The following is a 13,349-nucleotide window of genomic DNA, read 5'->3' on the forward strand; positions in this document are numbered from 1 at the left end:
GGGCTCCTGAGAACACAGGTACAGCTTCTGCCTGGCTTTAGGTTCTTCCCCTGGCAGCCCAAATGAAACAGTACAGTGATGCACTCCAAGGTCAAGAGAACACGGACACTCAGGACTCTTGTCTTCAGGGTGAAGTGGAGCCGTATCAATGAAACCCATACATTTACAAGAACAAGCTATAAATACTTCTTGCAAAATACTGTTTAAAGCAAATTTGTCCTTCCTGGGATGTATGCAGGTGGAACTGGTTTTATTATCAGGTCAAGCACAGGAATTGATTCCCAGACATATATGGCTTGGGATTTGAACATTATCCCTCCTCTTATCATAGACTAGTTGGAGACCATGTTTTCCCGAGAACCTTCCTAAAACACTGATAAGAAACCCTTTGAAGAAGGGTCTGATCCTAGAGAGGCTGCTCTTCACACGTACTGCCTTAAGCAGTTGGTGTACTCAGTAACTTAAAAGGAAATTATTTTAAACCCTAAGAAAGAAAAATGGGATAAAAACAAATATATGAAAATCAACAAGGGGAAGCACATCAAACAGAACTCAGAAGTTAAAATCACTGGATTCTCAAATTCAGTATGTTTTTAAAGCTTAGTTAAAAAAATAAAATCTGTTAAAAAAAACATTAAAAAAATCAGCTTGCCACATGGGTAGGCAGAATTTCATGTGTGTGGTATCAAACCGAACTCAAAGAGCACACAGGGTAGTTTCTTTGGTTTTATGCAGATTAAAAAGAAGGTTACAGAGAAACATTTCAATAGAAACAATGCCAATGCTGTAAAAATGCAGCCCTGGAAAATGAGAGAAAGTTATCATCTTTATTAAGTATTCAAATGTTCATCAGAAGGTCAGATACAGAGATTCTGGCTGTACATGCAACTGAATAAGCAAAATCAATAGCATCAGTAACTGCAAGTGTGCAAGTGCTGAAGTAATGTCTGAATAACCACCCTTCCAAATACTCTCATATCATCCTTACCAGATTAATCAGTCTTCTCATTGCATGTTCATGTGAGCAAATGCATTCACAAGGATCAAATCCACCTTCTGCCATGGTTCTCTGGATAAACCTGAACTTGTCTGTGAACACCTAGGAAGAATAAGAATAAAGGTACAATGAACTCTTTTTTCAACTGACCTTATTTTACAGACTCCCACATCAAATTTCAGCTCATTTAATGCCAGAGTGAAAAGGCAAAACAAAGCAGAGTAATCCTATTATTCCTTTGGCAGCATGAATGAAGAAGTCTGGTATGTGCAGTTACCTTTTGATGTTGCTGAAAGCAGTGTCTCACACAGGCTTCCTTACAGAGCCAAATAATTTTTTGCAAGTATTTGTGAATCCCCCCTGAGTTTTCCTACATACCACTATGAAATGTATCCTGACAAACAAGAACTACACAAATTAAACTCCGGTTTCTCATCTGCATAGTGGGACTTTTAAGTGTATGAACACAATTTGAAAAGTCAGGGGAACTTGTGTTCTGAAACCCCTTACAAACTGTTGGCATTCTCCCCCTGGATCAATGTACAGGAAAATAATTTAAAATTCTGTAACTTCTTTGCTAGAGGGAGAAACAATCATCTTTATTGTATAATGAAAGCAAGCAGCAGGGGTGCAAAAGTGGATGTACTTGGAAACGCTTTAAAAATGGAGCTACTCATACTAATTTTAGATCAAAGAAGTAGGTCATTCAGTTAGCTACAAAGAAAACAAAAGTTCAGAGATGCTGTAATGGACACGGTAGGGAAGCCATTCTAGGTTATTCACCTGCTAAAACCACTTCCACACCAGACGCTCAGCAATAGCACGAGCACACCTTTACTGTTTACCAATAGTTTTCTCAGTGACTTAATTGATGGTCAAAAGGGGTAGCAAATTGAAAGGCGTTTCTACCCCTGTGGTCAAGTCAGGGATTGTCTCCTCTCTAACGAGGACTGTTACGATGCACTAGATCAGTTCTCCAGAATGATACTTTCAAAATAATACTGTCAAACTTGGTATTAATAAGGTGAGATTCAGATGGTGTTTGTGCTGCACACACTGGGGTCCTAATGTGAGATAACTAGAAGGCTTAATAAAGGCAGGAGCATAGAGCAGATACAACCTGTCCATTGCCTAAAGTAAGTAGCTTATGAAAGTGCCAGCCTTTTGATGAGGGTGTGCTCAATGAGCAGATGTGCTCTGCAACCTTCACCTTTAAAAACTTACAACCTTGATTACACAAACATCCTGATATTCTAATCTCATTAGGAGAAAGAGTAACAACCCTATATAGCTGTAAGAGATCTTCATACAACAGAACGTATCACCACGATAGTTCTTCCTTCCTGGGGTAAGAGGTGGAAAAAAGAAAATGCACTTCGGAAGTCCTTCCTCCATTCGCTCTGAATGCTTGCCACTTTTCCATATTACCCTCAGCCATGGTGCAGAAGGCCAGATAGTGAAAGAAGCTACGAGGTATCTGCATCTGCATTACAGAATATCAACTTCAGTGCAGTTATCTGCTTGGGTCTTCACTTTTTAAAAAAGAACACTAAATACTGAAGAAGAGCAAAAAATTATTGAAGAGATGGACAAAAGACTGTTGAGATAATAAGAAAGATTAATCAGACAATTTATTGAGAAGACTGAGATGACTTGATTATGAGACCTTTGCAAAGCAAAATAAACCTAAGTATTGATGAAAGTTCTTCGATTTTAGCATGAATTCTTCTATTTTAGCATGAGGAACAGGTAAAAGCACTGATTGCCAAATAGTGCAAAATGGTTTCTCTGGACATAAGCTGACACCCAGAACAAGGCACTTGAACCACTGAAGTTGCAAAACAGTATTTAATACTAACTTGAAGGAATTTAGGAATCAGTAACACATAATAATGGCAAAACAATTAAGAGAGCAGGGTTGTTAATCTGTATAAGACCAGGAGAAATCAAATCATCAAATAATCATCACCGATGAAACCATCCTTTGTTGAGCATGCAACTGAAAAAGACTAGACAATAACAAGGAAAAGAAATCTGTCATATAACATCATAAATATAAAGAGAGGTGTGCTAGAAGGGATTTACTCCAAGGCATCTGAATTGTACATGACAAATTACCTTAACAAGCTAAAATATAGCAGAACAAATGTTACCAGGTAAAATGCCTTCCAAGCTTTTCAATACAATCTTCCTTACCAGCTTTCTCACCTTCAAATGACACTTAAAGGAATCATCCCCCATCTTTTCCCCCTTCAAGCCTATAGCAAACTCTTAATGGCAAAGGAACGAAGATGGGCCATCTATTGTGAGAAGAACACTATTTTTTCTCCTGATAAAAAACTGGATGAAATAGATTTTATATGCATCTGTGCAGTTATAAGGAATAAAGAACCACTCCGTACTATATGATGATTTTCACTTGTAAAATGACACACTTTTGTGTCTGTATTCCTCATTATTGGCTTAATAACTGTATTATTTGTAACACACTGTGAATGTACAAAGTACTAAATATCAACTAAGCTCTGTAATTAGATCCCTACGTTTATTAACGTTTCACTCCCCTGTGAGATTTGGTAATAAGAGACCAGTATTTTTATCTACCACGGAGCAGGATTCCTTGGCTCCGCTGTGTGCTCTTAGGCAGCCCGTTCACAAAATCCTGTTCCAGAACTGCAGCGTGCTTCCTGCCTGCCTCCTGGTACTTGCAATCGCCTGACCTCACGTCAGCTGCTAGTTTGTTCTGCCCAGCTCTGACCTCTTCGCTGAGCCACACCAACTCCCCACCTTTTGCAAATACAGCTCTTCCACATACAAGCTATTGCAGAAAGAAAAAAAAAAAAAAAAAGGATATGCTCCCTTCTTTTCTTCATGACCCGGAGAAAGAAAAAACAAGCTGGTAGTTTTGTTTTACTCTGTTTTCTGTACATTCTGTTTATTGTAGCTTTGGTTTTCTTGGGATTTAGAGAGTAACTGGTGAGACCACAGCAATTGGTAAGGCCACGACACCAAATAAATGCAAGCACTCAGAGAGAGTTACTTTTAACCTAGTTAAAATGATTGCATTTTGCTTTGGCTACACTATTGGCAAGGCAGTATTTAATGCAGGGTTTACAAACAGCTGGAAGACTTGTTTGGCAAACATGCCAACGCTCTCAGTGCTAACAGCTGCGAGGGTATGTGTTATGGCCCCTAGACTGAGCAAACTGATAGAAAGCATAACGAAGGAGAGAGCCTGTAAACGTGGACGAATACGACATGCCATCAAAGAGTCAATATGACTTCTTCAGTGTAAAGAGGCCCGTGGAGGCAATCATGAACAGTACTTCTGAAATTAAAGTGCTGTAGTCAGAGCCAGGACTACTATAATTCAGGAGCAAAATGGAAGACGGTCTCTGATGATTTAAGGCAGAAATAAAAGCCCACCATTACCTCCCGACTTGAGCATCTATTTGCAGTTGTAGGCAATGAAGCCATATTGAAAAGCATTTCTATGCAATTTTTAAAATCATGAGTCTTCTCAGCTATGGTAATTATTGTAAATTGTTTTTTTCTTTTATTGTCTTTCCCAACCTGAGCCCTACAGCTGCATGGTGCATTTTATACATCCTACTATCAGAAAAACAATCTGAATGTTGTCTTTTTTTTTGGACCTGGAGACTCTTCTATACTTTAAAATTCTTGTAATGACTATACATTATTTCCCAATTCAGCGGCATCTCTCCTGAGTGAATAGCATGCAGCTGGTGAGCTCTGGGAGACAGAAATTATACTCTGCTTTTCTCCACCCTAATCATTACAAAACTGAATTCCTTTCTAGCATGAAGGCAAACGAGAAGTTTTGTCCATTTTCCACGGGCTGGATGCTCTCCAACGTGACTCCAATACAATGCTGTTTAACAAGATTGTCAAGGTACATGTGTTGGTGAACCCTACTCCTTAGTAAAAAGAAGTGTATAAAATTATTATTCTAGTTTTTGAAGAAACTCACTACACACAGCACATCGCCAGAGTTGCTGCAGATTTACCACAGCCCGAACGTGGCATCTTCAGCACTAAAACTTTACACCCATTAAGTCTCATCTTTCCTGGGTCCAAGCAGTCTTGAAAATCACACATAGTATACACGCAATAAAAGAGTCTTTTCTGCCAAGTACTATTTTTGCTGTGTTGCTATTTCCTTTAAGATTGAAGGTTAGAAGTGCTTGGGAGTAAAATACCTCACAACACAGCAAACAAGTAGCAGAACCTTTCCACCTTACTTTAAAGAGAAACAAAATCTCCCCTATTTAGCTCCCTGTTACTGTTTTTTAGACAACTGCAACATCTCAAAGCACAATTGTCAAATATCTCTAACAAGCCATAGAGTTAATTTTGCTTCTGAGTTCAATTTTAGAGAAGTATGGCAGAACAAATGAAAATTTGTACAAGAATTGAAATAAAAACGTAGAAAGAAAGCACATGACTTGTTGAAGGCTCTGCAGGCATTCTGAAAAACGATAAAGGGCTGAAATACCAAAAGCCCCACACGAAGCATGAACGATTCACTGCCTCAAAGATAAAATGCCCATTTTTATCTTACTGCCACAGGCAGAAACCCTCCCTCCTGTAATTTTCTGTGATCTCCTAAAGGATCTGTGTTTCCATCAAAAGGATTTGCTCTCTTGCCTTCTTGGGTGCACCTCGGCCATCCTGGTACCCGTGTTTCCTTAGAGCACCTTACACTTTGCTTTCTGCAATTATCTTCTTCGCAGCATGCTCCTGATCGCTGCTTTTCTAGCGCTCTCCATCGCTGCTTTTCTAGGGCTCCCCCTCCTCCGGGCCACTGCGTCCTACTGGGCACCATTAGCGCTCGGGGCGAGCAGCACCCCAGCTGGCTCATTACCAGGCACTTCAAAATATAAAGGTACAAGCGGTTACTCCAAAATCTGTTCCTAATCCTGCCTCTTCTAGAGACCGGGCACACTCAGCCCTGCCCGGTTACACAAAGTCCAGTTCAACATCACGTAGGTATACGGTGAAATTACGTGTAAAGGTATCTCCACTGGGGCAATGCTGAAATATTGCTTATTAGAAAGCAATCAATAAAGAGTCTAAACATTCTAATCCAGTGAATCCAAGCTGAATTCGTTATCTAGTGCATTTTCCTGCTGATTGCCATCTTCTCTAATACTTGTACTTCATGCACAGCCACAGAACCCTGAGTGGTTTTTTAGCCTTTTGATGAACCACCTACCTCCAGCTCACCAGCCCGTTATTTGGCTGCCCACTATTTCAGTTGTACAACCAAACTCTGTGAGTAAGAAAGGCCAGGGAATTTTACCCGCTGACTTCTGCATCGCGTTCCTCTTCACACTGGGTTAGAGCATAGAGTGGAAAAACAATAGACATGGATTTGGGGTTTCTCTCTTAAACAAACAAACCGGAGACATGTGCAGATGGGACTGGCTGATTTCACCTGCAAAGAACTTGGTGAAATTTCTCATTTCTCAATTACTGTCACCAGAAATGCAGCACGTTTCCCATCACCAGAGCAATATAAAGGAGGAACAAGGCAGAAATGATAACTGAGCCATTGAAAAAGCAAAGGAAGCAAATAACTAAACACAGGATAAAGCTACAGGACAGCGTAAGAAAACAAAAGCGTTCGTAGTTGACTAGGGAAGAAACATTACAAAAGCAGCTACAGAAATAGGCAGAAAATAAGGAGAAAATTTGCAGTGCTTTAAAATAAATGCATGCTACTCTGCCTGAAGTTAGTGGATGCATATTCCTCACAGGGACGAACCAAAATGAATCCAGAAGCCAAGGACCTGGCATAGGCATCCCGTGGAGGTGGCCATTTAGCCAAGAGCTTTCAGTTGCTGGGGTTATGGGACTGGCAGTAAGGAGCTTGGAGATTCCTACTTCCTTCACAAAGCAACTTCCGCAGTTCAAACAAAGCTAAAAATAGGTTCTGTAAAAAAGAATTTGTATACAAATTGATACTAATTAAAATATCCCAGCGACCTGTTCTCTATTACTGTAATTTAAATAGCTCAAGTAAATATTCCCTCTCAGAAGTTAGGTCTGAAACACCGCAACACTCCATTTGGCTATTTTTACAATGGTAATTTTTTAATCCCTTTCATTAACGATGCAAGGGAAGCTCTGTCCCATCATTTCTTCCACGCTTACAGCTCCATCCGACTGGTACTGAAGCAAATACTCCCACTGATGTTGGCAGACCAGGATCCAGTGGTCCTGGAAGGTCACAGATCCTCAGAGGACTACTAATGATCTTTCTCCACCAGGCCTACTCCTGGGCATTACATTGAGTTTTCGGGACAAAAGAAAACCAACTGGCTGACTGGGCACGAAAGCAGAACAGCAGGATGCAAATGTGGGCCCTGCCAGGAGCTGCGCCGCCACAGCGAAGTGTGGCTCCAATTACAGCTTCCTCCAGCTAATTGTCCCGGTTCAGATCATCCAGTTAGCTCTCCTCGTGAAAAGGGCTGCAGTGATTTTGATGGCTGATACAATACCCAAAGAGAGCTCCTAGGCACAGCAACACTTTCAAAGCATAAACCAATTCCCCTCGGTCCCTGCCCTTAAAACTCCAGGGGGGAGGAGGAAAGCAGCTGATTTTGTACTCGAAAGCATCAGCGGGTCTCCCTGGACTTCCAGCCGTAGCCTAATGAGTTGGCAAGTGTATTTTGCACCGCAACTTTTCTCAGGATAATTAACAAGATCCAAGATGAACTTTTCAATGCAGATTAAGCTCAGCCAGTTCCTTTCCCCACGGAAAGCAGTGCTTAGCCGCGCACACAGACGTACCGCACCGGCGCTGTTCTTGTTGGTTTCAACAGAGGCATCACGAGCAGTTGGAGCTCCAAACAGAACTGTTCACCCGGCACATCCTGCTCAGCGCACGCTGATGGGAAGCTTTCCTGCTGCCTCACAAATCATTTGGTATGTAAGTAAATTAGGAATTAATTTTCCAGTGTCATCCATCTGGTGCTTATTACAAATGCTAATTTACTATAAAACAGCTCCTTAAAAGTAGGAGCAGAACCAAAGAAACCAAGAAGCGCTGATCCAGGCACAAAAGGACGCTTCAGTGACATGTCCAAACCAGGGAAGGAGCTTCTGAGCAGGGACTGGCTCAGAACCGAGGAGAAAATGCCAAGGATCTTCCTCACCTTCTTCCCAGTGGTCTCCCAGGACCACAGCAGCATTGGCGCATCCCTTGTCCCCGCCACCCTGTGACTGTTGCAACACCACCAGCATCGCTCAGCCACCAGTGTTTTCACCCCGACGTGGCCACCTGGACGTGTCCCAAGGAGGTCAGCAGAAGACTTCTTCCTGGCAGCAACGAAGCAGAAGCCACACAAGAGAACTTGGAAGGGTTATGGGACAGACAAAGCCCTCTCACAGCCAAGCATCACGATTCTTCTCTCGCCGAGGTCTGTGCGAAGCTCACGCTGCTTCCAAGGGTGGCAGGAGCTGGTACAAAGCTGCCAGCAAACGCACTGCTTGTGGACACCACACGAGGCAAACGAGGTTAAGAGCATGCCGAGGTAAATCAGTTCAGGGCCAAATGGTTCATCAGGGAGCCACAAATGGCACAGATGCTTCTTTTAGTTTAATTAAAGCCAGGCAGTGTCAAGCACAAGCCTTAGAGGACAAGAGTCCACGCATTCAAACCCCACTGTTCCGGTACTGATCCCCACTTTCCTTTTCATGGCCAGTCCCCAGTATCTGAGGGGGGAAGAGATTTCAGACGTGAAGGCTACCAGCCTGCCGCCAGTGGTTTAGCTTCTTGGGGAATTCAGCATTAATAGGACCCACCAAGATTAAAAAAAGCTATTTACTTGTTCCCATGCAGGTGGCCTAACATTTCTTCTGGGCGAAACACTTGAAAAGGAGCTAATTATGCACATCCAGCCAGGGACCAAAAAAGCAGTCCAGCTATTTTAGAATTCATTTACTAATATTTGATGCAGAATGCTATTGCCAAACTCCAGCTGTCAGCATTTGGTCATCCTTTTGTTAAAATGATGACATTTTCCTGAAAGAAATCTCACCCCTTGCAACATGAAAGCTAATTAAGAGAAGATGTCAGCGGCACAGAACATTGTCCAAGAATAATACTCTCTTTTCTGCTAAGTAAATGCTTCAGCTTCACTTCAACATTTATATCTAAAGTAGAAACTGCGACAACGGTCTAGGACAACGGAATTATTTCTATTACACTGAATGCCTAATGGAAATTTAATCATTTTGCTTGACATACGTTAACGCAAAAGGCTGGGCTACCCTCTGTAAAATTACTAAGCTGCTGCATCTAACCAGTTTACAGAGCAAACCGGGAGCCCCCCCCCGTGGTCCTTAGTAAGGCAAGAACCCCCTTTGACTTTAATGGGATTTTACCCTTGAGCCGGAACTAGAAGAGCCAGCTCCAAGGCAAATTTGCTTACTTTCCTGCTTTTGGATAGCACCAGAGACTACCCACGGCTTCTGCTGACATTCCTCTTCCCATTCCCCAGTAACAATTTCCAGTCCCCTCAACTCAGCACCCCTGGAGCTGCACCAGCACCGTGCTGCTGCTGGAAGCCACGTGCGCTGAGCCCAAGAGCCCTGCGGAGAGCAATCCTGCATCGGTGCTGGGAGGACACCCGTGCTGTGCCACGGCCACCGGGGCTAAAGGTTTGTGTGGCCAAGGGCCTGTAGGACTGATCCAAAACGAGCAGTGACACAGGCAAGAGGAGCTGGAGCTCCCTCCTCACGGAAGGGAGCGGGGCTTTTATGGGGCAGCAAGGACAACAGGAAACTGCCTTCGGTCACCCAGCCGGAGAGGTGCTTTGCACTTAACTTTCCTTATTCAGACAAATTATTTCCTTTAAAAGATGAAGTGTTGACAAAGAATACGCTCCTATAACAAACTACGCAACCTATTCGCAAAGCATCTCTGCTCTCGTGTCAAGATTTCCAAGTTAAGATTACCAGTAACGAGTTCAAACGTACCAAAGCAACTTAGGAGCTCGAAGTGAACCTCAGGACTGCAGCTCATAAGCAAATTACCGCGGCGTAACAAAGCTACTGCACAGCTGCTGAGCTGGGACAACTGTCCCCCAGGCACGCTCTTAACCCATGGGACTTGTGAGCCGAGGGGACTTTTAGTCCACAAAAGAAAAAAGTTAAGGCAAGACACTTCACTCCGAACTGCTGGGGCACCCGGGCAAATACTGCAGCTCCGATCACCTGCAGTAACTCACTGGTTTGAAGCGACTTTATCTGGATGCTCAAGAACTAAGAATTTAGACATTTCATCTCTTTGCAAAAATAAATATTAAAACATTCTCTTACTCCTTTACAAAAGAAAGTACAGTTTGAAAACAAACAAAATGATAGTTTTTCCACTGCATTGAGACAGAATGCCTTGTAGCCCTGAGCAATGAAGTTTTCTGAGACTTGTTTATTAAGAGTACAATTATTTAGATTATAAAATACCTTACTAAATCCTTAAAACTGTAAAAATAGGCTATTCCTTAATGTTACTCCAACCCCACACAAACATAAAAATTATACTGAAATTCTTTGGAATATTTTCCTTATTTTTTTTTCTCCAGGGATGACATATGTTTCTAATAACTTGCCACTGAGAAAACAGATTTAGCAGGGTAGCAGCATGCTGAGAAAGATAGCAGGATTTTCAATTTTCAGATGAAAGCAGCTCTATTCCCTGGCAGCCCTACTCCTAACCCCTTTAGGCCAGATCAAATTTTATCTGAAGCCAGCGGATGCCTGCCTTTGCCTTCAGTAGAAGTTGAATCAGGTTTTCTACATACCTGCAGTAAACAACTTGAGCTTATCAATTAGGGTATTTTTAATCAGCACTTATACCAGAGGGAATCTGTTGCAATTAACAGGATTTCTGGGCTTGGTTATTTACATATGTTCAGCTAAAAGAAGACCCAGTTTTCACCACAGAATAACATCCACTCAGCAGACTCGCTGACTAGTTTAGATCATCAAAGGGAAAGTGTTATGCAAATCGTGCGAGTCTCCCCTGCACCTACGAGCAACAGATTTTTCAATCTACTCATTTGCATAAGGAAAATCCGTGGTACTGTTTCATGAGGTCAGGATTAGTTGCTTTGAAACACGTACCGCATCTTTGTCTCCAAAGTCCTCCTGCAGGAAAGAAGGTAGATTTCATCTTTAGACACTTTTCTTCTACATACGGACTTGAAACTGAAGCATCCAACAATCTCAGTGCCTCAGAAAAGTCTCTATTGCCATAAATCCAGGAATATTATACTGTAATATAATATACTGATATTATAATACAGGAATATTTCTGTATTTCGTGGAGCTCTCTGATAAAATCCTCATCCCCTGTATTTTCAAACAGGGGCACTGATGATAGGCGCCACCTAACCAGCCCCAGCCCGACACGAAAGCGGTGAGCCCCTAACGGTGCAGTAACCGCTTGCAGAGGCACTCTTGTTAAAGCAATGCTGCTCACACCAGGAAGCTTTGTTTCACACTTGATTTAGTCCGACTGTCTGAAGAGCTAACACCCGACTTTTCTTCACATCTGCATGTAATTTTATTTAGATGGTTTGTTTCCCGAAAATAAATTTTTTATATATGAAAATTGGCATATAATGTTTTATCAGATTCTCTAAAAATATTGCCTTGCTAAAAATAAAGCTTTTACGATTAACCAGCAAGACATACATGAACATGTATATATGACTACGTGAACAAAAGACAACCAAAACTCTGTTACTCCAGGTCTGCATTTGGCAAAGATTTGACGAATAAAGCATTGCAAATGCTTATATTGTATTAATGGCTGGAGCTGCATTTTTGTACAGCTTTTCTGTTCCTTTTGATAGAATCTTTTCTTCCCTAGCTCAGTGCTTTGGATCTGGCATTTGTCTATCAGTTTTATAAAGTAAAATGAAACTATATTTAGCCCCAGAAAGCCACGGGTCTTAATGCATGCAAAGCTGCTGAAGAATCAGAACTAATCTTAATGAGGAAAACTTTTATCAAGTGTAACTCTGTCTGTTCCCACCCAAATGGGACTAATTTGTTCTGTTATCTCTAAAAATACCAGCTAGACTCTTTGACTTAAGCCTCTGAAGCATATTTGCTCAATTAACAACCATGCAAATGTACAACCACTCAATCATGCCAGGGGCTGCTCCCTGCCCCCCTTCAGACCTTTCACGAAAAGCCCCATCGGTCACTGTCAGAGAGCTTCCTCCTGCCCCCACCAATACCACAGGAGAGGTACCACGATGGAAAGGGGAGGATAGGACCGTTGTCCTCCGTCGTACCGCTACTGAAGTCCAGCAGAAATAACGCTAACACAGACTGATCCTTCTCATACGCCTGGGTGCATTCCTACCTAATGAGGAGTTGAGGCTTTCTTCAAATCAGGGTTCCTTGGGAACCTGGGAAGCTCACTGTTGGTGAGTCAAGGCCTGCAAGCTGAAGGAGCTATTCTGGGAAAATCATATATATTTTTTTTCTTCCTTCTTTTCTTTCTTAACGTGATGAAGCGCTGCAAGATTTGGCTCTGTGGTATAACTTCACAAGATTTTCTCAGCTTCCACTGCACTGAGAGGGACTTGGGAGCACCTGGATCTCCCAAGTACTCAGCATCTTGCAGCACCAGGTGCCTCATTAGCAACTGGATAGCTCTTTATGTATTAATAAATTGAATCTAGGAAGTTAGAACTGAAAGCATGCTTAACATCAAGTGTGATAGTATATATGAGTATGCTCACGGGCTCTCTAATTTGCTTCCCAAGCAGAATATGGGCAGATGACATCAATTTTTCTATCTACAACTGCATCTGCCAAAATATTTCTACATCTGTTGTGAAAAGAAACCTGAATGTTCAAAGCACACAGCGTACGAAAGTGATACTTGGTATTGTCAGGGCACCATACACTTCCACTCATATGCACTTCTAAAGAATAGAAAGAAGATCTTGCTACTTCCATTGCGCTGGCTTGAATTTCTGCGTAGACTCTTGATATTAGGTCCCTTTCTGCTATAACGAACTTAGCAGAGACAAAATGTGGCCTTTAAGGGTATATGTCAAATACCTAAAATATCTAGGAGGGAAAATTCTGAAACACGAACACAGGGTTTGTTTTATTACACATCTGTTATGCAAATAATGTTCACGCATCACTAATTCTGAAGTATAAATATATAAAAGCAGAAAATGAGAAGTTCATAATGAAACAAGAAGTCAGTTAGAAACTATCTTTCCCTAAAACCAAATATCAAGCTTTTGAAAGCAGACAGGACAGTAACAAAACAATTAAAACTACAAAGCATTTT

General features: G+C 41.8%; 1 protein-coding gene across 3 annotated transcripts in view; it reads right to left on the reverse strand.

The window, feature by feature from the left end:
• SMIM14 (small integral membrane protein 14) overlaps positions 1-13,349 on the reverse strand; it is a 53,127-nt gene that overhangs the window by 23,448 nt on the left and 16,330 nt on the right. For all 3 annotated transcript variants that reach the window (XM_066995764.1, XM_048072853.2, XM_048072852.2), the window contains one exon: positions 989-1,099. In XM_066995764.1, coding sequence (XP_066851865.1) covers positions 989-1,063 — 75 coding nt within the window. In that variant the 5' untranslated portion in view covers positions 1,064-1,099. The remainder of the gene's footprint in view (positions 1-988; positions 1,100-13,349) is intronic.

Source organism: Anser cygnoides, chromosome 4, assembly GCF_040182565.1.
Source record: "Anser cygnoides isolate HZ-2024a breed goose chromosome 4, Taihu_goose_T2T_genome, whole genome shotgun sequence".
Classification (NCBI taxonomy): Eukaryota; Metazoa; Chordata; class Aves; order Anseriformes; family Anatidae; genus Anser; species Anser cygnoides.